The following is a 27,602-nucleotide window of genomic DNA, read 5'->3' on the forward strand; positions in this document are numbered from 1 at the left end:
GTCAAATTTGTTCATGGATAACTTACGTAGATGGGCTGCTGATCTAGGATTAGGGGACTACTATATTTCCAATCATAAAGCTCACAGTAAGAGCATCATCAACGCATTTCTAAATTTTGTTGTGACACCTCAGCATTTTTTGTGGATAAAAATGGTTAAAAACGAGTCAAGTACCAACGCAAAATCCAAAAATTTCTTGTTTCGATTTCGCACTACACAAGTTGTCCCTTCTAGACAATTTTTTTTAATAAACGGCAAAAGTTGTCCTGTCCATCATTTCCCTCCATTTCTATGGCGCCAAACCATTTTCGCGCCCATCGATTCCCTCCATTTTCTACGCTATATATCAGATCAATCACAGGTGAAGCATCCATATATTTTTTCATTTCTTCATCTCCTCTCATCAGTCATAAACTTTTTATATTTTGTCATGGGTTCTAGTAGTCATAATAGCAATTGGTGCGAAAGAGTAAGTGAACTAATGCCGCAATCGTTCAACAAATGCAAATATATCGACCATGGGCTACACTAATTCAAACAATCTCATCTCCTGCTACTCTAATGGATACTAAGTTTGCAAAAGCGCAAGAAGCAGCTCGTAAAGATGTGGAACGTGGTTTTGGTGTTTTACAGGCTAGATTTGCAATTGTTAGCAGGCCTGCTCGTCAGTGGGACAGAGGAGCTCTATCTCGTATAATGAAGACATGTATTATACTTCACAACATGATTGTTGATAATGAACGTAATGTACAACTTCCAAAGTGGAAACCACCTTCAGATGAACGGTTGCGACATGAAGTTGAGATGCAGAGTAATGACCATCTGTTTGTGCAAATCATGGTAGCTATGACATTAAGTATTCATTGTGGAGCTACTAATCAACAATTGAAGAATGATCTGGTTGAACATCATTAGGCACGTTATGGTGCACGCCACAACCAAAGAAACAACTAATAAGTTTGTTTAAGTTTGATTTGTCTTAGTTGAATTTTCTATTAACTGTGTTTTTTAAGTGTGTTTTCTGTATTTTCTGTTAAATGTACTTTCATCAAGTTTGTTTTGTTTAAATAAGATTGTGATTTGTTGAATAAGATTTGCACATACTTGAAATTAAAAACGTTACAACATACTTAAAATTAAAAACGTTACAACATACTTGAAATTAAAAACGTTACAACATACTTAAAATTAAAAACATTACCAACATACTTGGAATTAAAAACACAATTTTCTAGCTTTACCCCCCCCCCCCCCCCAGATCACACCACATCCAAGTCAACTGTTATCTTTTTGGTCAATGCATGTAAAAAGACTTTATTACCCTTTGCCCTTTTAATAGTTTTTTAGGTTTACCCCTCAGGAACTTAGGCCAATTAGCTTTATCCCCGGTTCTTTCATCTAAGGTTTACCCCCGAACTTAGGCCAATTAGCTTTACCCCTAGTTCTTTCATTTAGAGGTTTACCCCTAAGACCATTAACACATCCACGTCAACTAAGTTTGACCATAATGTTTTTGGTCAATACAAATGAAAAGACTTTAATGCCCTTTTCTAGATATAATTAAATAAATACCCTGTGACTTTGGCAAATACAAAATTGGAATTCAAATCATCTATGACACATGATGTCATGATCTTGTGACACATGTCATGATGGTGTATAGTCGTCGAATATAGTTCACAAGATTGTGACATGTGTCCTAGATGATTTGAATTCCAATTTTGTATTTGCCAAAGTCATAGGGTATTTATGTAATTATACCTAGAAAAGGGCATTAGAGTCTTTTCATTTGTCTTGAGCAAAAATATTACGGTCAAACTCAGTTGACTTGGATGTTTTGTGGTCTTGGGGGGTAAACCTCTAAATGAAAGAACTAGGGGGGTAAAACAAATTGGCCTAAGTTATGGGGGGTAAACCTCTAGATGAAAGAACTGGGGGGATAAAGCTAATTGGCCTAAGTTCTGGGGGGGTAAAGCTAGAAAACTATTAAAAGGGCAAAGGGCAATGAAGTCTTTTTACATGCATTGACCAAAAAGATAACAATTGACTTGGATGTGGTGTGATCTGTTGGAATCTTTGTGTATTTCTAAATACTAGTGTGTGTGTGCAAAGTGGAGGAGATGAACAAATGGTGTTCTCTCCACTTTAGTGCATAGTAGATAGTCCCACATTGGTTATCCACCACATCGGGTAGGGTTCTGGGCTTGGGCTTCTTGTTGTGGGTAGTGGTTTGACCCAATAGCTTTAAACTTGTTTTGCCTTTTTCTTGAAAGCGACAAGTTTAGGTGTTCTATTAGGAGTTGGTCTCTCTTCCTCCTAACCTCTATAAATAGGATTTGTCGGTCCATAGAGAATAGACTTGATCGAAACTCAACTCGAGAAACGTAAAACTCAACCATCCTTTTTTCTTCTCTTCTTCCCCGTCGGCCCTTGAGAGAGAGTTATATTCTTTGTTCTAGAGGGTAGTCCGTTTCTAGTGCAAAATCAGGCTGTTGTTAACCATTGAATCCTATGAGAAAGATGCCACTGTTGCCTTTCTGCACCATTGGAAGGGGCGAAATCTTTCCTTAAGGACAGCCTAATCCGCGCCTTGGTTATTCCCAGTTACTGTTGTCCTTGTTTCTTCATTGCTATTGTTCCTTCTGTTCTACTTTAGTTGCTGTGTTCATACAACTATTCTAACAATCTTAAGGAAAGAGTTTTGTAGTAGAACAAAGGAGAGTGCTTTAATACGACAATCAAAAGATAAGTCTTTTACTTTGAGTTATTGTTTGTGTTATTGGGTTATGACTTTAGAAATTTTCTAATAATTTCGTTTTTGGTAGGGAAACCAATTAAAGATTGAATATTTATTGATCTTTTGTGGTTTATCAAACCCTATATGGTTGTAGACCTTTCTCCTACGTTTGTGGGAGTCAAATATGAGATTTCTATCAAGAAAAACGTCAAAGTTCGTCTTTTTGACAGTTGCGTCACTCGTTACGGAAACTGCTATAACTTTCAGCTCAGAGCTCGATTTTGCAATCTTCTTCTTGTGTTGGATAGCTGATTCAAAGAGCTTTCCAGTGGTATAAGGCTTGATACCCAATTCATCCTGAGCTGGTTTAGAATTACAGTTCTTTTGAACTGTTTTTCTAGAAGGAGGAAAATATGGTAATCCGGTTTTTCAATCGGTTAGGTATCGTATTCTTTCACTCTTTGCAATTATTTTGGTTTAATTATATGGTGATATTTTTGCCTTGAGTTGAATGCTAGTTTTCTTAGGAGGGAAATCCCTAAGCTTAAACTTTTTTAATAACCTAGTCAACAAATTATACGTGTTTATCACTAAGATATTAATTGGTTTGACTAAAAGTAGTTTGATATTAATTTTCTTTGTACATATGTAGATGTATGTAGATGGTCTAAGAGAGACCTTAAGATAGTTAATATCAACCACACTCAAATCTTGGATAGTAATTATAATGTATTCAATGCATAATTGCTTACCTTTATTGAGTGAACGTGTTGTTAGACGATGGTTATAATTGTACTGTTGTGAAAATACATGTTAAATGAAGTAACTTTAGCTTATATCCAATATAGCATATGTTAAAGTTGTGTAGCATGCTAGTTTTGGATATTAATCATCGTGGTTTACTTTAAACTTGATAATAGTTTATTGGTAAATTTTTCTAGTTGAAGACATTAATGGGTTGAGCCATTAGATGTTGTGGTAGTAGTTGAGGTCTTGTTGATAGGGTATTCTATCTTACTTGAGCTCATGTAAAAAGAGGAGGTAGAGTCCTCAGTTGTTTTGCATATTCAGTGGCTAGATTTGTTTAAATATCGTATACTTTTTGTTGTGAGGGGTACGGTTAAAGTTTACTTTTCCTGAACCTATGATATGATATTTATCATGTTTGGCATGAATGCATTATTTAACATTGACATGAAGTTTAACCATGTCACATATTATTAAGTAATGAGCATCGTTGTTTATGAGAGGAAACAATATGGGAAACAATCAATATCCTCTTAATCCTAATTTAGTCAAGGAGATGTAAGGTAATGGTTTGTCTTCTTAGACAATATCCTCCAGTGACTATTTTAGACAAGGAGATGTAACGCTTGTAGATTGTCTTATTAGGCATTATCCTCCTATGACTATGGATAAATAGGCAAGGTGATGCACAAGTGCGTGGATTGTCTCCCTATGACAGTTGGAATGTTGAATGATGAAAAGAAGGATGATAATGATATTATCTCGGGTAAAACCCTTTTCATCTAATTCTTTTATTCTTTAAGATTCATTAGAATCTTTTGTGGATTTCCTTTCATATAGATAACATGAACATAATATGACTATGTTTAATATGATCCAGAATTAGAGACTTGAGTAAAGTATATTCTTGTCATAAGAGTGCATTTTATTGTTGTTGTTTCTTTTAGTGTTTGTAGCGGTATAATGTGTTTTGCATGTAAGTTTGATTAGGTTGAGTAACTTTTGAACTGTGGGGGGTGGTGACCCATATGCATAACACTGTTTTATCATAGTTCATCTCACAAGATAATTGGAAAGACATTGAACTACAAAGTATGGAAAGGTCTTGGGCCTATCCAAAAATGCTTCAAAATGTAGGGGGTGTCTTGCCAAGGCTATTGTGAATGAATCTAAAAGAAGTCTTTTTGAGACCTAGAATTATCTAGTAGATGTTCATTGGTGAAACTCATAATAGTGATGTTTGTTTTCAGTTATCATGAGTGATAACAATTTTGTAGATACCACACTATTATTGAATGTCTTATATGCTAAGTTTATTTGAGGTTGTGCTTTCTGAGAAATTGGCATAGAGTGGTTGAATGTTCATAATGAACTACATACGATAAAGAAATTTGGAAGACTATCAATTAGTATTTCTACCATTCACGGTGATGATGTTTATATGTTTCTTGAGGAAGATTCATTAACCTATAAGGAAGTTGTCTGTCTATGAGAAGTGTCCTTTTTAAAGGATACAACTCCTTTAAACTGGACTCTTGATTTATTGGGGGATCTATAGGTTGAATTGGATCTTCAAGAGAAAACTAAAACGTGATAGTTGTATTGCAAAATACAATGCTAATAATAATAGAAGGGGTTTCAATCAGAGACAATATTTATACTATTTTGAAACCTTGCTCATATAACTAGAATTTCTTCTACATAATTCTAAAGACTCTAGTTGAGTAGTTATGCGGAACTACAATACCAAGTAGTACCAGGTGATGAGCTGAAGGTATACAATTTAGTTAAATCTTTGTATGAGTTGATTCAAGCGCCTATAAATGGCATGAGCAATTCAACAACATATTAGTGTCATATGGATGTCAAAGTACCGTTGTTGATAAAAAATGTATACTTTCTTTAAAGCAAAGCAAGACATATGTGTTAATCTCTCTTTGTTTAGATGATTTAATATCATGAGTGCTAGCATTGAGAATGTGTATGAGACAGAGAAATTTCCATTTGAAACACATCATAAACCGTCATTGAACATGATAGTTTATTATGTTGTTAAACTCATTTCTGTAACTACTATATTTAGTTGTCAAGATGTTGACGTTTGAATATGGTTGAAGGCCACAGCGTACCTTAAACCAGACCGGCCGGATGGTATAGGGGAATTTCGGGCACTACAGAATTGAATGACTGGTGAATATAGGAATTAAAACTCATGTTGGTCTCATTATATTGTTATAGCACTTAGTAGAAATATTTTTCATTGAAAAGTATGGGTATTATGATAGTAAGCATGTGTTAACACCTTTTGTGGCATATATCCATCTTATGAAAAATAATCTCCTTGTGTTTTCTCATACTAAATATGTCAATATCATTGGTAGCCAATTGTACTTGATGGATAATATATGTGAGAAATGACATTGCCTACATTAATGGCATACTGAGCTGATAACCCATTGTGTCCTTATAAGGAACTTTGATGTATATTGTCGATTATCCATACTTACTATAGCAGAGCCATTGATTATGGTGATATTTAGTAGATTTCCATCATTGTTAGAAGGGTAATATGTTATAAACTAGATCCAAAGAATGTTTATGTGTTTACCTTTGGTGGAAATTGAGTGTCTTGGATATCATCCAAGCTAATCTCCTTAGAAAAGGCATGTGATGATGCTGAGTAGGTTAGCAACCTCTTGGCAAATCTTCCCATTGGCTCTAAACAGCCTCCTGATGTGTATATGCTTTGCAACTGTCTCATTGCAATAGCTAAGACATGTTATCTTATGTGCAATGGGAAAAGAATACATGTAAGTTGAGATATAACTTAATCAAGTAGCTGCTAGAGATTATGTTAGGTTGGACTTAGTTTGGCCACATGTCTAACCGCACCATTTCTTTGGAGGCAAGTGGTTATACGTCGAGGGGGATGGGACTTTTGCCTTAGATAGAGGGCAACACTGACGGCAACCCCACCTATGTGATTGGAGATCCCATGAATTAGGTTCAAAGAGAAAAACAAGTCACCTCGTCGCTCTGGTATGCTATTGTCTTTCTTTGAGACGTCCCACCCTATGACTAGATAACATTTTTTGTATACTTTGTATAACTTGAATTGCAATGAGAAAGGATGAGTTATTTTACTCTTATTGGAATCCATAGTCCATTTTTTTATAATGAGATAGTGTATTTTAACTGCAATGTACACTTGATGGATATCCACCTACGTGAATGTAGAACTGGGTCGGTTCTTATGAGTATTCAGGCAAGTACTCTAGAGCATTCATGAAACACAGGCAGCGCAAGGGCCAAAAAGCACAACACCGCAGAACATGCATATAATGAAAGAGCAATGTGGGTGCATGTCCTCTATTTTACTACAAGGGAATGTTGGTTTAAAGATTTTTTAATCCACCACTTCACGTATTATAAGACATGTTACCCTATGACTGGTTCAAGCCCGTAAAGCACCAGTATCTTATGCATTGTTTTTTCGATTCTCTCTGGCATTTCGTTAACCCATTTCTTTTGTAATATCCTATTCCAAAATAGTGGGGGACTATTAGTATTTTAAAATAGTGGGAGATTGTTGGAATCTCTTGTGTATTTCTAAATACTAGTGTGTGTGTGCAAAGTGGAGGAGATGAATAAATGGTGTTCTCTCCACTTTAATGCATAGTAAATAGTCCCACATTGGTTATCCACCACATTGGGTAGGGTTCAGGCCTGGGCTTGGGCTTACTGTTGTGGGTAGTGGTTTGACCAATAGCCTAAACTTGTTTTGCCTTTTTCTCAAGCAGCAAGTTTCAGTGTTCTATTAGGAGTTGGTCTCTCTTCCTCCTAACCTCTATAAATAGGACTGTCAGTCCATAGAGAATAGACTTGATCGAAACTCAACTCGAGGAGAAACAAAAACTCAACCGATCCTTTTCTTCTTCTTCTCTTCTTCATGTCGGCCTTGAGAGAGAGTTATATTGCTATTCTAAAAGGGTAGTCCGTTTCTAGTGCAAAATCAGTCGCTGTTAACCATTGAATCTGTGAGGAAAAAGGCGCCCTTTGTTGCCTTTCTCGCACCATTGGAAGGGGCAAAATCTTTCCTTAAGGACAGCCTAATCCGCGCCTTGATTATTCCCAGTTACTGTTGTCCTTGTTTTTTCATTGTTATTGTTCCTTCTGTTCTACTTTAGTTGCTGTGTTCATACAACTATTATAACATGATCTTGGGGAGGTAAACCTCTAGATGAAAAAGCTAATTGAATAAGTTAAAAGGGGTATAGCTAGAAAACTGTTAAAAACGTTATAACTAAAAATCATCATCTTTATATATATTCTTCATTTTCATCCCTCAGAAATGGATTGGGAGAGCGTGCTTGCCTACCACAAGACTGACTAACACTGTTTGTTGATCCAGAAGAAGAAAAAGACCCAAACTGTTGAGAAGGATGGGTTGGAATGTATGAACTAGGAGGGCTTGGAATGTATGGAGTAGAAGAGGTTGGATAATTAGGAATAGAATGAGCAGCAGGAATATCTTGTTCTTGTTCAACCCACTTACGATAGATAGTTGCTTGCTTAGTTTCCCAAAATGTCAGTTGAATACCGCTAAACTTGCTTAGATCATGCATCATGATATTTTGTTCTTTCTGTGCTTCAAGCCTCAATATTTCATCTTCTTTTTCTTTTTTCATTGAGAGGAACATTTGTCATTTTAGCTCTGTTTGTTCTTACAGATATTTTACAGTTGTAAGTTGATTATCTCTGACCTCCTCCAGAGTTTGTGTCATTTGGTGCGCAACTTCATCAGCATTTCTTTTCTTAAACTTTCTTCCCTTTCGCCATTTTTCTGATCCGGGTACTTCCCTCGATGGTTTACTTTCTTCATCTAACAAAATATTAGCTATTCCAATATTGTTAGCGGTTTATCCACCACTGATGCCACCACTACTAGAAGTGGTTCTCTGCTCTTTTTTTTTAACTACTATCACTTCTAGCTTGATAGAAGTGATTCCATTTTGGACTTAAAATTAAAATCCAATAACAATGCTCAAATTTAAATGGTTCCTTTTGAACAATTGAAAAAATAGTATGAGCTCGTGACATTGTATCATCCGCATTAGTACCACTAGCATTCACTCTCAATTGTTGATCATAATAACCTTGAAATAAACTTACCGCATGTTGGATGATGTGAAAACGCGCTTGAACCGATCCGCCAGTTCGTGGTTGCCTTACATGACCAAACTAGCTCATATGTTTGTTCATTTCATCAGCAATTTTCTCAAAAAAAAAAAAAATGTCTATTTTGGCTCATTCCAACAACTGCATCTTCTGAAATAAAAATCCAACTATGACATAAAATTTCATCTTCTACAGCTGTGAATTTTTTTGAACAACCTTAAACATAGGTATGTTGGCTGTTTTCTTGGCTTTGGTTTTCACTATTTCTACCACCTCTATTTCCTCTACCTCTAGACCTTTGTGAAAACATTTTGTAATTTTGGTGAAGAATAAAAGAAGAAAGAAAAAGATGAAGTGAATTGGTGAAAAATTAGTTAAGTAAATATGCAATATATATAGACCCAGTCCAACGGAACTAAATATAGCCGTTAATTCTAATGCTACAAAATCGAGTCGTTTGAATTTTTTATTAAAAAAAAAGAAAAAAAAAATTCTGGACGGCAAAATTTGTCCCGTGCGAGTCATTTCTATATTTCTAACGAATTTGGTTTGGATTTGACAATTGTTAAAATAAAAATGATGTTTTGACAGTGCATTGGTGACAAAAATTACCAAATAAATTGTCAACTGTCACATTAGATTACAGGAGCGCGTTAATGATGCTCTAAAGTAAGCATAATTGTAACATTTTCTATGTTGCAGGAGGATGTGAAGATCATGAGTGATATAGGACTTGATGCCTACAGATTCTCCATCTCTTGGTCAAGACTTATTCCACGTATGATACTGCACTCAAGTAGTCTTAGCACTCCACCCGTCCACCGTACTTGTTTCTGTTGGTTATTTTTTCTTTTTGGTAACTAAATTAACTTTATGGTCTGATTCCAAATGACATACTTGTCTATTGGCAGTTGGAAGAGGAGACCTCAATCCGAAGGGCCTCAAATATTACAATGATCTCATTGACGAATTGATCAGCCATGGTATATGTTTTTCTTATTGAAAAAGAACAATTCATATTCATGAAAGAAACAGTTATATCGTTGTCAAGCTCAACATATTCATGTGGAGTCCTGAAGAATATAATTCAGAATGCATTTAAAAATTTTCTTTGTTATCTCTAACTATATTGGTATGAACTATAGGAATTGAACCACACGTTACCATATATCATTTAGATCTCCCTCAAATACTTGAAGAAGAATATGGAGGATGGCTGAACCCAAAAATTATGTAAAGTTTCCCTCATTACACTCCTCTCTGCTTCATGGATCATAATAAATTGCAATGTCTAACTCTAAGTTGTAATTTTACTGTGTCTTGTAACAGTGAGGATTTCACAGCTTATGCAGATGTATGCTTCAGAGAGTTCGGTGACCGCGTCTCCCACTGGACTACTGTAAATGAACCAAATATAATGAGTCTTGCATCCTTCCACTCTGGACAATGGCCACCGCGGAGATGTTCACAACCAGGAGGACTATACAATTGTTCGGCAGGAAATTCATCTGTGGAGCCTTACATAGCAATGCATCATCTCTTGTTATCACATGCTTCTGCTGCCGCAGTGTACAGGGACAAGTACCAAGTAAGTCGCAAAATTTGAATGAACCAACTCAGGCCTAGTAAACATACATATCCCTCTTGTTCAAACGAAGGATATAATTTTTGGATCATAACCGTGTTATGGGAGTGGGAGTTGTAATGCAGGCAAAGCAAAAAGGTTTCATAGGAATAAATGTGTATGCTTTCTGGTGTACTCCTCTGACAAACTCAACGGCAGACATTATAGCAACCCGGAGAGCAACAGATTTCTATCTTGGTTGGTAAGTACATACATATAGACATGACATCCATCCATCTATGCATAATGTTCATAATCCTAGGTAAATGTTCAATAAGATTAATCTGCGTCATTTATTATATTTCACGTGATTGGATAATGTACCTCTGTAACTTACTAAATCGTTAAGTTTCCTTCCCAAATTACAGGGCTGTCGATCCTCTGGTGTTTGGAGACTATCCCAAAATCATGAAGAAAAATGTTGGCTCCAGACTTCCAACATTTACCAAACGTGAATCTGAACTAGTAAAAGGGTCCTTCGACTTCATTGGGCTGAACCACTAAATTCACGTCTCTCTCTCTCTCTCTCTCTCTCTCTCTCTCTCTCAAATGCCTCCAGGTCCTTTTGAAACACTAAGTTCTACACCTTATAATCCATCTGGTTTGCAGAGCCTGATTGAGTATTTCAAGGACTACTACGGCAATCAGCCTGTCTATGTTCAAGAAAACGGTATATCTTTCTCCATACATATTGAATTTCACATTCAGGAAGTAGTTCATGGCTACTGAGTATTGACTAATTTGGTTCCCACATGATGTTACTCTAGTAGCCCATGACTTCAATAATTAAGTAAAATAACGATCACAGAAAACCATGATAGTTTCTTCTCACCAGTTCTCAGTAGTCACAGAGTATCTATCTTGCCAGGATTTGGAACTCCCTACAATGAGACACTTGATGACGATGCAGGCAGGATTCACTACGTAAGTGGCTACATGGGAGGCATTCTTGATGCAATAAGGTACTGTTTCTCTATATTATTCATCGTCACTTCAAAAGCGAATCTCCTTAATGCCGCAGTTGTTACTTTCTGCAGGAGCGGATCAAATGCCAGAGGGTACTTCTTGTGGTCATTCCTAGACCTTTTTGAGTTGTCGGATGGGTATAAAACACGCTTCGGTATTGTTCACGTCAACTTTGAGGACAAGGATTTAAAGAGACGGCCTAAATTATCAGCTCAATGGTACTCCAATTTAATCAAGAAGAATGCCATAGTGACAAAGAACAGAGACCATACCAGCAGCGACTCAACCAAACTATCTTTGTCACATTAGTTAGCTCCTGCTTCTCTGATTGTTACAATAAGCTTGTTGTGCACGTCCACTGTCCAGCTCTTATATGGGGACCTTGGGCTGTCATTTAATCTGATGTTCCTCTTAATACTATGGCTGAATATAATAGGCATTAGGTAATATGTAATGGGAAACCATTGTAAGCTTTTCACTCTTGTAAAAATTTAAATTTTATCTGAACTTAAATAATATATTAAGATCTATGAATTTTATCGTTGTGCAAGTTTTTACTTTTACTGATATCAAGGAATGATAACAAATCAAAAGAAGTAAATTTACGCAAACAAGACCAATAACTATTGTGAACACAGACACAAAATTGCAATCACCATCAGTATTTCCTTCAATAAATATTTCATTTACACCGCAAAAGTTTTAGATCAACTTCAGGGATGCCTGAACCTGCTTCCTGCCTCGAAAATGGAGACGTATCTGAATCAAAATTTCAAAGTATGGTCAGCACTCAGCAGGTGTAAAGCAAGAAAAAGGCATTATAGCACAAGTTCCTTAGCCGTTCAACCAGAAATTTTATTTTGTCCTCCAGACCACATATCATAGAAAACCAAAGTTTATCACACAGTGATTGTGCGACTATAGGAGATTGTTTTCAGTTTTCAAGGCCACACAATAAAACAGAAGTCTGTTGAATTTACAGACTTGGATCATTATATCATTTTCACATATTTTAAGTTCAATCGTTTTAGCAAATCCAACTCATATGAAAGGATGCAGTCGACCAGAGGCATTAACTTGTTGATATGAGGAACTCTCTGAACGATTTTGTGTTGCCGGCCTCTCTGATCCATGCCTGTGCCAATAGCTACTAGACCTGTTATTGGAGTCGGATCCATTACTTCCTTGATGGAATGGCCCCCACCAACTTGATTCCCTGTCTACTGGGACTAACGGGAAGGGCGCAAAACGATCTCTCTCCCACGCATAGAAACGACTCCGAACCGGATTCTCTGCTTCTTGATGATTCCTACCAGAGGAGCCAGCAGGAGGGAAAACAACAAAACCACTATCAGAAGATGAAGCTACTGGACCTACAGGTGCCACGCCCCTTGGAGCACCAGATCTCCTGCCACTAGGAAAGATGGGTGAGCGCATGCTTGTAGAATTGGACGGTAGTTGATGATATGCGTGAAGACCCTGGACTCTTTCATGGGTCCTTGATATACTGCTTGGAATAGGCGGAGGTACTGAAGAAACAAACGAGCTCCCTGCTCTTGGACCAGACCTGTATAGAAAAGAGAAACTTTGTGTGAGACGCACTGGTACCCAATAAAGACGGATAACATGAACCTATAAAAACATACCCATGCCCGAAAAGAAATGGATGCACAAACGATCCAGATCTTGGTATACCGTCGGAATCACCCCTTATAGACCGAAGAGCTGCAGGAGGAACTGAAGCTTGGTCAGCTCCACTGGTAAATGGAGGGGGGTGATTATCCCAGCTGTGATAATGCAGATCCACAGTGGTAAAAGCATGGGAGGTTGAGATCTCACTCGGCCCAGACATGCCACTCCAGTGATGCCCAAAGCTAGGACCATCGGCAATACTCTCATTAGAGCTCGAAGATGAGGGTTGAAGTTGGAAGTAGGCTACATAAGGGCACGAATGTCCTGCTGATGGTGCTGGTGTATGTTCAGCAAAGATGGCATGGTGTCCCATTAGATCATGATCTGAAAAATTACAAATGTGAAATTAGTAACTGATGCTCGACAAGCTTATAAAACAGAAGTTCCGAAACAAAAACAGAAATAATTAAAATTGCACTTACATGCAGTTGATGGTGGTTCCCCTTCCCTGCAAAAAAAATAAAACATAGCTATGTAAGAGGAAATTTTAAAGGTAACTGCAATTACTACACCAAATCATAATTCAAGCGCCAGGAAAGATGCTTTAAGCAAGATTCCTGAAATTAATAAAGGGTTACTTTCTATGTCACAATCTTACATCCCAGAAAACAGAGTATACATATGTCAAAAGGATGCAAAAAGGTAAAGACATAATAGAACAAGTTGTCGCATCTATATAACTGCAGTGACTTCTCATCGATAATGTTGCATGAGAGCTCTTTCCTACAATCCATTACTATATTTCATTAATATCTCTTGGCAGGAAAATTATAGGAAGATTTTCCCGACATCTACTGCACTGACAGCATAACACGTGGTTCCAATTCCTGAAGAATAAATAGGTCCGGCAGTATTCATCCAGAATTTAAATTAGGTTAATCTTATTTTGGTGTCCCTTTCTTTGGTGTATTTTCAGCTTTTAGTTTTTTTCCCCCTCATAACTTCCGCTAACATACCCTTTTGTCCTTCGATACACAAATGTGTTTCATTACCTACTCAAAACAGTCTTAACACATTTTTCTTCAATATTAACATTCAGTTAGCAAGAAGGCACAATCCGAATAGACGTGCCGCGGTTAAATGACAAGAAAAAGTCAAACCTTTTGAGTCACTATTCCAGAACTCACCATGTTTTCACGTAATATCAGAATAAGAGAAGAAGTGTTATATCAGAAAACATGTAGGCCACTACTTAATAAATACATGTGTGAGGACGCACCTTGTGCGTGTGGTTTAACATGGATGTGTTTATTGTTGCAAATGTATAAAATTTGGACTGAATATGTTTAATTATTAGGTGAATTTAACACGACATAGCAAAAGAAAAATATAAAAACTTAGAATGACAATACTGCACTTGCTCTATTTCTTTTTAGTCTTTTTTTGAAAAAATATTGACTCTTAGTCTATAAGCCTATTATGTATTTGACAGAAGTTACATTGACACGGATAGGTGTGTCCGTATCCGACACGGATAGGAAGTCTCTGACATGGCAAAATATTATCATACGCAATATGTGTCCCATATGTGTCTGACATGGACACGTGAATATGTATCCAACACAAATTTTTTTCAGAATATGGCGTGTCCATGTAACATAGCATATTTCTAAATTGTAAAGGAATCAAAGTTAAATTTATCATCTCTTTAGTCTTTTTTTTTAAAAAAATATTGACTGCTAGTCTATAAGTCTATTATGTATTTCTAAATTGAAAAGGAATCAAAGTTAAATTATCATGTTTTCCAAAGCGATTGGCGGCATTTTTTGAAAATAAAAAATAAATAAATAAGTGGGGGTCTTATTTTATTATTTGAGCAATACATTGCACGTAGAATATTGAAAGTAGTTTTTCTACTAAATATTGTATTTTAGAAGAAAGAGCAAAAGAAATGAAATCTATATATGCGTAAGGTAGCAATTCTTACAAATTGATGGAACTCAAATTTATTTGGATGATGAGCAGCAAACTTGGTGATGACCTTTAGTATCTAAGTTTCTCAAAATTTATTTTCAATGTGTTGTGAAAGTTGTGAGTTGTGACATGTGGTAAAAGCATTAATTGTGAGAAATAAAAAGAAGGGGGAAAAGAAGAAGGGAATCGACGCAATGACGACTAAAATGGCTAGCTCGAGCAAGCCCATTTATAAAGTAGAATAGATAATCAACAATACTTAAGAACTGACTATAGGTTGCAAATTTTCATTGCAATCATGAAAAGCAGATAGTAACAGAAATGCAAGCTCATAATATAGAATATTACATATTAGACTTACTCAAATGAAGCAGGAAGCCGGTTCAATCCACTGAAAGGGCACCAATGGAGCCCAAATGGCTGCAGAAACATTCATAAACAACAAAAGAATCAAATATGCAATCAACAAAAAACTTAAATTAATAATAATAGTAAACATTAAAATATATATACACTAACAAAACAAATGCTATGTCTAAATGGGTGTAGCATTTTCATAACTCATTATGCCTCGCCTGAGTCTTCATCCCAACCGTGACATCTCTATGGCCGCAATAGTGTCTCTATGCCACTCATTCATTTATGAGAATAACCCTCACGGGTGGGGAACTCCCCAATAAAACTTTACCCACGAGAAATAAAGAATCTTGGCAAGGAAAAGTAAAATTTCCCCATGAAAAATATTGCTCACAATCATACGAAACTGCAATCTAGCTGGGTAAGACGTTTTGATCGACGCTTGGATAGTGGATAACCAAAAGCATGTACTCGAATCAAGGCAACTAAGCATATGCAGACGTTACTAGTGAGAAAATACAAAGATAATAGATAAAAGACCCTAGCTACAACAAATCAGACATGTTACTGGTCTCTCATCCAATCCACAGATTGCTGATTTTTTTTAGTAAAATTTCTCCCCTACAATGAAACCTATTGGTGCCTGTAAGTAGCCCAAAGACAATTTCTCTCCAAGAGCTTCAACAAGGCAACTCTGTAATCCTCATTTCTCTATTCAAACTGAGAAGAGTTTTCATTATATTTTAATATTTTGGATGACAGGTTAAGTAGCTTGTTAGGTTAACCGTTAGGGTCAACATATTGAGTGGATTGGGCAGGTATCTCATCTCGTTGCAAATGACACCTACTATCTCAAGGGAGGATTAAGAACAGTTTTGGAAGTGAAGCAACACATTACACCATTTTAAGGACGTCACCTCAGCATATCTAGTAAATTTATTCACAATCATTCAAGCTAAGTTGTCAGGGGAGAGGGGAGGTGCAAGGTGAATAACTTATATCCGTTAATAGTGCAACCACAATTCAATCAATGAGAAGAATATGAAAAACATGTGAGTAGAGAATAAACTCCATCATAACTATTAATGAGCCACTACCATAAAGTACTCACAATTTCAGAGTAACTTGGATCATAAAGATCCTCATCATGTGCCCAGTCCTCCAAGCTAAGCTCTGGACATGAACGAGTACCATTAGCAAAAAGCCATTGACCTTTCTCAACTTTTCTGCAATTAGGGCATTGCATCACTCCTTTTACATTGAATGCTGAACCGATGCAATCTGTCAAAAACAATATAAAAATACAGATAATGTTAATACAGGAGAGCACAATCATCACATGCAGAGATATGAATCTTTTTTATAAGTTGACACGTGATAACCTTGAGATGAAACATTAGAATTTACAAACACCAGAGAGTATATATAAAGTAAAACCTTTTGATATCGTTATAATAAATTATCAACACATGAACCACAAAATCTCCTAAGTGAAAAAACAGAGACCAACAATGGTTCTATAACTAACACTAGTTTATGCGGTACGAAATTTATTGAAAATACAGAGACAAGAAAGAAGTACAGAAGCATCTATAGGAGTAAGAGACGTATAAAAATCACAATAACATCTGTTTTCTACTTCATATTTCTACAAACTACAAAGATAAAAACATTTACAGATTTCCCATCCATGATGATCAGCTAAAAACATTAGAAAATTTGATGAAAAAAGCTCTGAGTGGATGGTTTACGTATCTGGGACCAATTCATCCCTATGGCACAATGAGAAAGCCAATAGGGGCAGATGTCAAATCAAATCCCAACAACTAATACTTAAAACTTTTCCGTGTCAAACTAGGTCTGTGTTCAATGTTATTTGTAAAGCCATACCAATACATCAACATGCATATATCCATTATCCCTTCTTAACTCTAAGCCACAAGATTGCAACTTCTAGGCTAGGTTCACAGAAGGTATAAAGTATAAACATATTAAAATTTTCACTTACAGAAATTAGGGCACTATTCAGAATTTTAAGTTTCCTCACATTATAAATACACACTAACACACACAATGGAGACCAGAGAAATGGTACGCTGAAGCTTCGAGAGCACTTAAAGCAATTGTGACAGTATGTAATCATGCTGATGTTTACCACAGAAGTTTCAAGGCAAGTGGAGAGCAAATCGAGGGCATCTGAAGTTCAGTGGAAACTGAACAGACTAGAATAGAGTAGAGCGACAACAGGATGTACTAAAGTTTGTTTCGATATAGACTGGAAACAGCATGCACTAAATTTTTGTTTAAATAGTCAACCATGACACCAAAATTCAGAACACAAGCACACCCATGATGATGAAGACGGGCAACGAAATTTCCAGGAGCTCTCTAAATCAAAGACAGTATAGACATTCACACTAGAATTTCAGAGTAATCAGACAAACAAACAATCTATCAATCTACCTTCAGAGAGAGAAAGGTTTAAGGGGAGCTGAAATTGGAACAGGGGGGAAAGAAGACAGACGGGGATGAACAGAGGGACACAAGTTTTAACCCCCTCCCCCCATTGTCACCCTGATAACGTTAGAAAGGAATTACATGGTCGTATTATCTGCTCTACAAGTTGAGCTCCACTGCCCCTTGGTCTAGCTCATTGACACCAATAAGATAGTTTAATCAAAATCCCCAAATTCCTTAATCAATGTTACAATTAACACATGATAAAAAAAAAATTATCCTTTTCTAGCTCAAATTTTAAATTCATAACAATTCCAACAAAATCTACACACAAAAAAAAAAAACAATAATTTACCACAAAATTTCATAAAATTCAGATCCAACACAAATATATAAAGCTAAAAAAAAAAAAACAGATCAGATCTCAAAAACAAATCATACCTAGATGGAATTCATGATTGCAATGCAATTTAGCAATAGATCTTCCAACATTCTCAGAAACAGATTCCAAACAAATTGAACAAACACTTAATGATCCTCCTCCTCCTCCTCCTCCTTTATTATTATTAGAAGACGATCTTTCTTCCATTAGATCCATTGTATCTCTCATATCCATCAAATAATATTAATAATTCCTCTTCTCTAACTAACATCAGATGATTATTATTATTATTTATAATAAATTATTTTTAAAATTTACCCACTGTCTACAATTCCAAAACGAAAAAGAAAAACTGGGTCTTTCGATTTTTTTTTTTTGGTTCTAATTCGAGCCTTTGTCTGATTTCGTGGATAGAGAGAGATTAGTAATTTAAAGGCGGTGGGATATGTGAAAGTGAGAATAGATGGACGGTTGAGATTGGATGGTGGTGCAATAATTAATAACTGACGATTCATGACCCAACAACATGTATCTAAAACCTTTGACTCAAAAACTTGGGACGAGTGAGAGGTGTGGTTGCTTATTTTATCTGTCAAAACTTTCACGTGAACTTAAAAACTTGGTTTTGTACATCGTTAATTTGTGTATTTAGAGCAGGCAACAGATTACATGTATCATGTAGTTTACAACATTTCATCTTACCTTGTGTACATAATAGTGCAGACTCAAAATAAAGAATAGTAGTGTTTCCAATTATACTTCTATATGGTTTTAATTATTACGGTCATGATCACGCGGTCAAAATGATATTATGTAATAGCATGGTTAATGGAAAAATAAAACGGTTTATTTGTATAGGAAAATTGAGACGTTTTTCTCCTGATTTATCACAATATTTTTTTTTATTTTATAAATAATTGTAAAATTGCCCCAGACCGAAAATTGAAACCAACTAATCGCACGTGTAAGTTAAATAGTCAGTTTCTATGGAAAAATGTTATCACCCTCCTTCGTACGCCCATACAACTGAAGCTGGCACATGTGGGAATATTCTTTGACAACGGGTCAAAATTGGTCATATATGTCTTTAGCCTTAGAGCATCTTTAAGAGTGATATCAACCTAACATCAAACACCAAAATTTCAAAAAATTTGTGTTTTTTCAACTTTAGGAGAGTGACATGTTGATAAAAACACCAAAAAATAACCAAAGCTAGCACCAAATCGCCCAATATTTGGTCTTGGCTTCCAGATCAAATCAAATCTCACACGGTTTTGGAAAAATCGCTGCGTTTTTCTAAACACCGCATGGGCTTGGAACTTTAAACGGTTTGGTTTGCCAAAACCGCGTGAGAGATTGAGAAAGAAAATAAATAATAAAGTTGATGTGCGAGATATTGCGCAATTTTCTCAAAACCGCGTGGACTTGGGCTTTTAAGATGGGCTTCATTGGCGCGGTTTTGGGAAAACCGCGTGGGCTATATGACGCGATTTATCCAAAACTGCGTCATTTGATATCGAGAATTTGATGTTGCTCCTAAAATTGCTTGGTGTTTTTTTGGTTCAAAATGATAAGCCATCTAAATGAAAGAAGACCTTGTCTGGAAAGTCAAGGGGCCAATAAGGAATTCTAGTAGTATAGGGCCGGCCCATCTCAAGTTCACTTCCAAATTCGAATGTTGGACTGTTTTGGTCAACACGAATTAGAAACGATCTGTACTTCCTAATTCCAATCGTGTCCTTTTCCTATTCGTCCTCTATAAGTAATTTGACACCCACAGCGCTCTCCTATAAATATTTGTCTTCCTAGGAAAAAAAACAACAGAAAACAACTTTCTAGAGCTAGCTTTCTGCCATACCGTTTTTCACTATCTTCAAAAACTAGCAATTCGTTCAGCTCTTTTCTTCACATATCTATAATCATGTTGGTGTATCAAGACCTTCTCACAGGTAATGAAAAAAGAAAAGCTCCTTTATTTTGCTGCTTCTATTGTTTCTGCTATATTGTTGTAAGGTTTTTAACTTGCATGCATGCATGTTAGAGTTTTTATTTAACTAGTTTTCACGGTATATAAGTTCTTATAGATGTTTTTATTATGCTATTCTTATATGATAATGATTATGTGAAAAAACTTTAATATTGGGTGTGTTGTTTTTTCTTCATAATAATTCTGTTAAAAGCAAACATCTTTCTAGCTTACTTATTTCTTGTTTCCTTTATGGTCTAAATTCTAGTAGAAAGTGTTTATTTGATTGGCAAGTTTATAAAGTGGGGAAACTTAGAATTTTGTATAGTGTTCTATCTAGGAACTTAAAACACAGACAGAAACAAAGGAAGAAGTACACATATAAGAGACGTGTAGAGACTTAGAATTTAGATGCCGGGGATGATGTTATTTGGTGCTGAATTTGTGTGTGTCATCTTTGGTTTTATGCAAGTAGTTCAATTTTATGTTTATTTAATTTGCAATTCTTAGTAGCCTGCTTGTGTTGACATTATTTGTACTCGTGATTTACAGGTGATGAGCTCCTCTCTGACTCATTCCCATACAAAGAAATTGAAAATGGCATGCTATGGGAGGTCGAAGGGAAGGTGTGTAATTAATTATTAGTAATTGTAATTTATTTTTTATTTATTTATTTTTTTTTTATGGGTAAGCCTGATTTAAATGAGATCAGTAATTTTTTGATGCTGGCGGGGTTCGAGCCCCAGACCTCTGGTATTATCACCCAAAGGTTTTACCTACTTTGCTAGTCGGCACCTCCAGTAATTGTAATTTAATGTTACTATAAGCTCAAATTGACGATGTGAGACTAAATTTTATGGTGTTTTTGTTTTACAGTGGGTTGTTAAAGGAGCTGTTGACTTTGACATTGGTGCAAACCCATCTGCTGAAGGTGGAGATGAAGAAGGCGTTGACGACACAGCTGTTAAGGTGGTCGATATTGTTGACACCTTCCGCCTTCAGGTTTGTGATTCACACAATTTGTTTCTGCATCAAATGGTGATCTTACTGGGTCATATACTTTGAAAGTTAGAACTGAAAAGTGGTATTTATTTTCAGGAACAACCAGCATTTGATAAGAAACAATTTGTGACATACATGAAGCGATATATCAAGTTGCTGACACCCAAGTTGGAAGGGGAGAAACAAGAAGAATTTAAGAAGAATATCGAGGGAGCGACTAAGTCTTTACTACCAAAGATCAGGGAGCTTCAGTTGTATGTGCTTTTTTCCCATCTTAATTACTACATTTTGTTAGAATGCAGAGTGTGTTTGGAAGGGGAATTTGCAACTTTTGGGAGTTTTCTCCCTATTCCTTTTTTTGGGTCTCTTATGAGTCTTATCCTTAATATTTCTAGTCAACTTGCAAGAATTAGATTTATATCTAAGGGGGTTACCACCCCCAGGGCAAATTCAATGGCTAGGAGATGAAGTTTTTTTTTTCCCATCATTACAAATCGGGGTATCCCTAACTAACCCTCTATTTAAACAATTCATTGTGGTGTTACAAATTGTAGAATAATATTTAAACAACTTGTAGATTAGAATTATAGTTATATTCAAAGGTTATTTGTTCTGTGATTTAAATCTTATTATTTGTAATTGCAAATACATCCTTTGGGGTTGGGTATCTCATCTTCCTACTGTTAGGAATTTGAGTTTTGATTCAATTGTCACTGGTTGGAAAGCTATAGTACAACTTTGATGTAACTATTATAAAGGTAGTGTGAACCTCTCACACTTATATTCTAATACAAAATTCTTTTATCGAACAAAATAAATTAATCAGTGTCATAATTTGTGATATCATGGAGTTAGAGACTATCGAGTGTGACTCTTAAACTTGTGACTCTGGGTGTGCAAGTCAAAGACGAAGAAACTCCTTGAAGTTAGACTTTAGAACAATTTAATATGTTTTTAGAGCAAGCCATCAGAATAATGGTGTTCTGGTGGGCAACTATTTGAATGACGTTAGCTTTCAATTTTAAGTTCTGTTTGCTCATTTGAACATCTTAATGCAGCTTCGTGGGGGAGAGCATGCATGATGACGCCAGCATGGTATTTGCCTATTACAGGGAAGGTGCTACTGATCCGACATTTCTGTACTTCGCCCATGCCTTGAAAGAAATCAAGTGTTGACAAAGCTTTGTCTGCTTTGAGTTGTAGCCTTGACGCCTTGGAGTAGAGGATCGTTCCTGTACTTTTAGTAATTTTCTTTTATTCAGTTGGAAACTCTAGCAGAGTATGTCAGAATAAGTTTTTCTTGTTTTGTGTCTTCACAAATTTTCAGGTTAAACCAGTTAAACTTGCTAGGAGCTTATTGCTTTGTGTTTGTCATTAATATGTTGTGGATGATAATACATAAATAAAATATACAAACAGCATTCGATTCCAATCATGCTGTCCATTATGTTCCATAGATATGTCGGTTTTAGAGGATTCCTCAGTACAGACTACAGAGCTCTCTTGAACTGAGTGATGCAAAGGCTAACTGGTATATTTGTTCATAGAGCACCAATGCCTAATAAACCCATCTTTATTCTGATAGGCGAGATGCTCTCATAGCCTATCAGTGCTGAAATTTTCAGCTGTTAGATATCTTATTGCTTTTGATATGCGCTGGAACAGATGCTCGAAAAAATTTGAATCAATGCAATTTATGTCACCTTGCTCATATACAAAAATACAAAATTGCTGTTTGTTATACTAAAATTAGGCTCTGCATTGATTCGGTACACGAATGTTCTGTTAAATTCTGTTGCACTGTCAGCTTCTAAAATAACTCTGTTGTTATACTAGGCTCTGCAAGAAGCTGCAAGCATTCATAATACTCCCTTTTTTCCTTTGATTTTGATGAAATACTCCCGTTTGTGCTTGTGGCAGATCTCAAACTAAAACTAAAGTATAGTTTTTAGTTTGTAATGTGCTTTCTTTTTAGTGCAACTTTGACTTGAATGTGCTTAAAATCTAACTCCAAAATTATCGTCGAAGATAAATTTCGCAGTTTTGTATGCTGTTGTTGTGGAGTAAAGTTCTGATTCGATTTTTTCTTTGTGGATGTGCTCGTTTGCCTGAAAGGTTCCTTCTACACTAGAGATATAGTTTCGCAGTTAGTAGGTGCTCCCCAAAAAAGTTTTAAGTAGTTAGTAGGTGTAGGGGAGTAATATCCTCATTAAGGAATATCGCACACGCGCGCAGCATAGGCGAACCCAAGACATCGACCTCCAAGACCGATCTGTGAGCAGCTCCCTTCATGTAGGTGATACGTTTAAGCTCGATCAAGAATGTCTCAGTACGAACAAACGGCCAGAGACAGAACGCCTTAGATAAAGTCACCACCAGGTGTAATCATTACCAAAATCTTAATTGTACTTCCCACCACCAGGAAATAGGAACTACCGCGCCAACTCCCAATCAGCACACGACTTATACTAAAACCAGCTCAACACTCATTCACAATCTCCACCCTACACGTGTGCAAGAGGTGCACGTGTCTCTAGGATTGACACTTCCATAGGCCTATAAATACCACCTACTTGAACTACGTGAGACCTGATTCTTCTCTCCCCTTAAAAAACCAAGAGAAGATACGTAGGCAGCTCACTCATCAGCGAACTCGGTCTCTCCAGAAAACCTCAACTCATTCTCCTCTCTTCATTATCTCTAAAGGAAAACCAAAACCCCCCTTTACATTGGCGCCGTCTATGGTCTCGATTTCTTGAGAAACCACCTAACAAATTCAAACTCTATAAACCAAAAGTCTCAAGCCCACGAAGCATGGCAAGCCTCGAAGCTCAAGTCCAGAGTTTAGTCGGTCACCTAGGCACAATGAACGGGCACATTACCCTGCTCCAGCGGGAAAAGTCTCCAAGTTAACAGTTTTTTGTTCTAATTTCTTTTGGATATTAGTTCAATCTAGTGCAGGTTAATCAAGCTCCGATGCACACTGGGGGTTAGCCACAACCATCTCCGGACTGGGGCTCATTGTTGCCATCTAAACAAGTTCAATTATGTTATTATGATCCATGCATCTCCAAAATTACTACTGTTAGGTCGTACTAACTCTTTGGTGTTAGATCGCATTTTGTACAGGTTCTTCAAGCTCCAAACTAGGGGCAAGCCACAGCCATCTCCGAACTGGGGCTAGTCATTGTCATCTGAATAGGCTAAATTCAGTTATTATGCTCTATGCATCTCCAGAATTACTACTCTCGCATTTTGTACAGGTTCTTCAAGCTCCAAACTAGGGGCTAGCCACAGCCATCTCCGAACTGGGGCTAGTCAATGAAGCTCCAAAATTGGGGCTAACTATAGTCACGCCAATTCAAGGCTAGCTATTGACGACGATCTCCAAAGCAGGATGCCCACAGACTCACTCGGGTCACAACACCCAGCTGAATATAACGCTCACTTGAGCTCGAACGCTACATTGCGTCACCACTTCTCTCCCGTTGACGAGACCCCAGAGGTCATCTTAGCTCCTGTTGGCAAGACCCCAGAGGTCGCCTCCGCTCTTGTTGTCAAGACCCCAGAGGTCGCACCAACTCCTGTTGCCAAGATCTCTATTCCTCGGGCCGAGAAACAATCACCGAGACCGGCTCGAGGTCGCTTCATCTTCTTCTAGATTCAAAGATGAGGAAACCACTCCACATTTCGGTCTCTGAGAACAAAACACTCCGGGGAGTTCAAAGCGTGCTCAAGCACAAAACGCCTCTCTTGAGCTCATAGGCTCCAGAGCCTCTCCGAGTCTCGCTAGTTAAGGACCTATACTTCTAGGATCGACTCAGCGAGAACGCTCTCAGTGAGCAATACGCTTTCATAAGCTAACATACTCTCCGTGAGCAGCACGCTCTCTTGAGCTTATAGGCTTGATAGCCTCTCTGAGTCTCGCTAGTTGAGGACCTACATCTCTAGGATCAACTCAGTGAGAACGCTCTCCGTGAGCAATACGCTTTCATAAGCTAACACACTCTCCGTGAGCAGACAGCTCTCTGGAGCTTACAGGTTCCATAGCCTCTCCGAACCTCGCTCGTCGAGAACCTATACTTCTAGGGTCGACCATACGAGAACGCTCTCCGTGAGCATTACGCTTCTATAAGCCAACACGCTTTGCCTGAGCAAAACACTCTCTTGAGTATTAATTCTAAACTCATATCATCTAGAATGCTCCCAGCGTTTCTTCTCTTATAACATAATGACCACGAAAGAAAGCGATAATCATAGGCAAACCGTTTCTTTAATCTAAGTCTCAAATTCCTCAGTTATTTCAAGCCACATGAATAATAAGCAGGAGGCTAACTACAAGCAATTAAGCAGAAACATGCATTCCAAACCCAATCAGTAGCAATACTCAGCCAACGCCAAAACAACTAGATCCACCGGTCTGCTACGATTCTGTCACGCGCCAATCACGGACCAACTTCCTTTTTCCGCCAAATCATCATGCCACATGATTCAAAATTTACGGCATCCCAGTCGGATCGTCCACCACAGCTTGCTCATGCTCCACACGTTCTTCCATTTTTCTCTCAACAGATCGTTTCCAGGGACATAAACAATCTACTGAGAGGGGGCTGTGTAGGGGAGTAATATCCTCATTAAGGAATATCGCACACGCGTGAAACATAAGCGAACTCAGGACATTGACCTCCAAGACCGATCTGTGAGCAGCTCCCTTGTGAAGAAGAGTAATATCCTCATCAAGGAATATTGCACACGCGCGCAGCATAGGCGAACCCAAGACATCGACCTCCAAGACCGATCTGTGAGCAGCTCCCTTCATATAGGTGGTACGTTTAAGCTCGATCAAGAATGTCTCAGTACGAACAAACGGCCAGAGACAGAACGCCTCAGATAAAGTCACCACCAGGTGTAATCATTACCAAAATCTTACTTGTACTTCCCACCACTGGGAAATAGGGACTACCGCGCCAACTCCCAATCAGCACATGACTTATACTAAAACTAGCCCAACACTTATTAACAATCTCCACCCTACACGTGTGCAAGAGGTGCACGTGTCTCTAGGATCGACACTTCCATAGGCCTATAAATACCACCTACTTGAACTACGTGAGACCTGATTCTTCTCTCCCCTTAAAAAACCAAGAGAAGATACGTAGGCAGCTCGCTCATCAGCGAACTCGGTCTCTCCAGAAAACCTCAACCCATTCTCCTCTCTTCATTATCTCTAAAGGAAAACCAAAACGCCCCCTTACAGTAGGTGCTCCGATCCCTAAACCTACTACCAACAGAAAACTAACAAGAAGAATGAAATGTGGCAAAAACTCAGTCAAGGTTGATCAGGCAATACGCCATCTATTTTCATTGTTCAACTCTTTGACAACATATAAAATCCAGGAGATTGAAGGGTAGAGGCCTTTGGCGTAGATAGGCTGGGGTAGTGGAAGTTTTTGAGCCAAAATGAAAGGAATGTACCTAGCGAAACTTTACTGCCATTCCAAAGCTGAAAATCCTTGTATCTGCATCTTTTGTTAAGGAGTTTGATGATGGAAACAACGTCAACACCCTGAAACATTCTTGTTCTACTTCAAAACCATCTCTGTTCTAGCTCTATATTAACGCAGAATAGTTTGGAAGGAAACAAGTTCAGCCAATAATGGGATAATCTTACGTGGATACTGAATCAGTATCAAAGTGCTCATCGATGATCAACGCGAAGCCCTCAAAATTGTCTCAAACCTATGCCATGTGCGGATGCCATTGGTTGAAGCCAAACCTACCCCATTTGCTGGTCCCAATCGGTGTTAAATTTTAGGACTTCATGTATCTCCTTTAGGTCCTCATAAAAAACGAAATTAGTCTGGTATAATATACAGTATACATCCCTGGCAGGTCTCTGTTGTTACCTCAAGGCTGTACTGCCTGTACCCGGCCAACAAAGTATACATGATTTTAGGGTTGCCCCAGCGCCCCAGCCACACCCAGTTCAGTTGGGAATGCTAGTGAAGACAGTAGTGCTCATGGTAGGCAGTAGACTAACTGAATGTGCTGTTAAATGTGCCAATTGACTCAGTTTATTAAGCAAACGTGACACTCAAGTCTCAATCAATGTGATGTATATATTCCATAATGGAGCCTCTCCCACTACAAGGGAACTTTAGTAAACTACCGAATCTTACAATTGTTACTAGTCTTTTGGGGTGTGGTTCAATGCCGAAAGGACTTGTGATATATATGAGGGAATTGCATCACCTCACAAGTCATAACATTCATGAAGAGGCCTGCAAGGCTGCAACCCTAATATGTAACTCCATGTACTCTATGACATTTCCAAATATCCTAAATCAACCAGATTCATTTAAACTTGGTAACAAACGCTGTGCAAAGCTGAGGTAACACTGAAATACACACACGAGTTAGCGGATAAATTGTTGGCCTGTGTTTGAATAGAAACGTTTATTGAGGGTTAGAGTGTGGTCATACCTGGTATTAAGTCTCAACTTCAAAAGTCCCGCCGTTGATGCAAAATCATATTTATACAGAGATTTTACACATAACAAGACAATGAAAGCCTTCAAGA

At 37.4% G+C, this 27,602-nt stretch overlaps 3 protein-coding genes and 1 non-coding gene across 4 annotated transcripts; 2 read left to right on the plus strand and 2 right to left on the minus strand.

Annotated features, from left to right (window-relative positions):
• Nucleotides 1–561: 561 nt before the first annotated feature.
• On the plus strand, nucleotides 562–12,803 carry LOC147498892 (cyanidin 3-O-glucoside 7-O-glucosyltransferase (acyl-glucose)-like). Its single transcript, XM_086563369.1, has 10 exons — nucleotides 562–840; nucleotides 9,365–9,485; nucleotides 9,574–9,645; nucleotides 9,808–9,895; nucleotides 9,992–10,250; nucleotides 10,373–10,488; nucleotides 10,655–10,777; nucleotides 10,898–10,956; nucleotides 11,095–11,248; nucleotides 11,324–12,803. Exons 1-10 carry the CDS (start codon nucleotides 562–564, stop codon nucleotides 11,559–11,561), a joined length of 1,509 nt encoding a protein of 502 aa, XP_086419495.1. The 3' UTR covers nucleotides 11,562–12,803.
• Nucleotides 12,087–18,581, minus strand: LOC147498893 (E3 ubiquitin-protein ligase IPI1-like). The gene is made up of 6 exons (XM_086560748.1): nucleotides 18,114–18,581; nucleotides 16,327–16,496; nucleotides 15,220–15,278; nucleotides 13,367–13,392; nucleotides 12,899–13,268; nucleotides 12,087–12,819 (listed from the first exon to the last, which is right to left on the minus strand). Exons 1-6 carry the CDS (start codon nucleotides 18,286–18,288, stop codon nucleotides 12,294–12,296), a joined length of 1,326 nt encoding a protein of 441 aa, XP_086416874.1. The 5' UTR covers nucleotides 18,289–18,581; the 3' UTR covers nucleotides 12,087–12,293.
• On the minus strand, nucleotides 16,893–16,996 carry LOC147498894 (small nucleolar RNA snoR99). Its single transcript, XR_015197270.1, has one exon. It is a non-coding gene; the product is annotated as a small nucleolar RNA snoR99 (small nucleolar RNA).
• A 1,268-nt stretch (nucleotides 18,582–19,849) lies between the features above and the next one.
• On the plus strand, nucleotides 19,850–22,454 carry LOC147498895 (translationally-controlled tumor protein homolog). The gene is made up of 5 exons (XM_086559076.1): nucleotides 19,850–20,003; nucleotides 20,573–20,646; nucleotides 20,897–21,022; nucleotides 21,119–21,276; nucleotides 22,081–22,454. The coding sequence occupies exons 1-5, from the start codon at nucleotides 19,976–19,978 to the stop codon at nucleotides 22,196–22,198; spliced, it is 504 nt and encodes a 167-aa protein (XP_086415202.1). The 5' UTR covers nucleotides 19,850–19,975; the 3' UTR covers nucleotides 22,199–22,454.
• Nucleotides 22,455–27,602: the final 5,148 nt, after the last annotated feature.

This window comes from Coptis chinensis, chromosome 5 (assembly GCF_015680905.1).
Source record: "Coptis chinensis isolate HL-2020 chromosome 5, ASM1568090v1, whole genome shotgun sequence".
Classification (NCBI taxonomy): Eukaryota; Viridiplantae; Streptophyta; class Magnoliopsida; order Ranunculales; family Ranunculaceae; genus Coptis; species Coptis chinensis.

What these genes read in the sequence shown, in the direction of transcription:
- LOC147498893 (XM_086560748.1), bottom strand. Translation starts at nt 18,288, where the DNA reads ATGGATATGAGAGATACAATGGATCTAATGGAAGAAAGATCGTCTTCT. An exon ending in ATCCAAGTTACTCTGAAATT is followed by an intron (nt 15,279 to 16,326) that starts GTGAGTACTTTA and finishes ATGTTTCTGCAG; the next exon opens with CCATTTGGGCTCCATTGGTG. An exon ending in CGGCTTCCTGCTTCATTTGA is followed by an intron (nt 13,393 to 15,219) that starts GTAAGTCTAATA and finishes TTTTTTTTGCAG; the next exon opens with GGAAGGGGAACCACCATCAA.
- LOC147498895 (XM_086559076.1), top strand. Translation starts at nt 19,976, where the DNA reads ATGTTGGTGTATCAAGACCTTCTCACAG. An exon ending in GTATCAAGACCTTCTCACAG is followed by an intron (nt 20,004 to 20,572) that starts GTAATGAAAAAA and finishes CGTGATTTACAG; the next exon opens with GTGATGAGCTCCTCTCTGAC. An exon ending in TTGACACCTTCCGCCTTCAG is followed by an intron (nt 21,023 to 21,118) that starts GTTTGTGATTCA and finishes ATTTATTTTCAG; the next exon opens with GAACAACCAGCATTTGATAA.
- LOC147498892 (XM_086563369.1), top strand. Translation starts at nt 562, where the DNA reads ATGGATACTAAGTTTGCAAAAGCGCAAGAAGCAGCTCGTAAAGATGTG. An exon ending in TGGCTGAACCCAAAAATTAT is followed by an intron (nt 9,896 to 9,991) that starts GTAAAGTTTCCC and finishes GTCTTGTAACAG; the next exon opens with TGAGGATTTCACAGCTTATG. An exon ending in TGTACAGGGACAAGTACCAA is followed by an intron (nt 10,251 to 10,372) that starts GTAAGTCGCAAA and finishes GTTGTAATGCAG; the next exon opens with GCAAAGCAAAAAGGTTTCAT.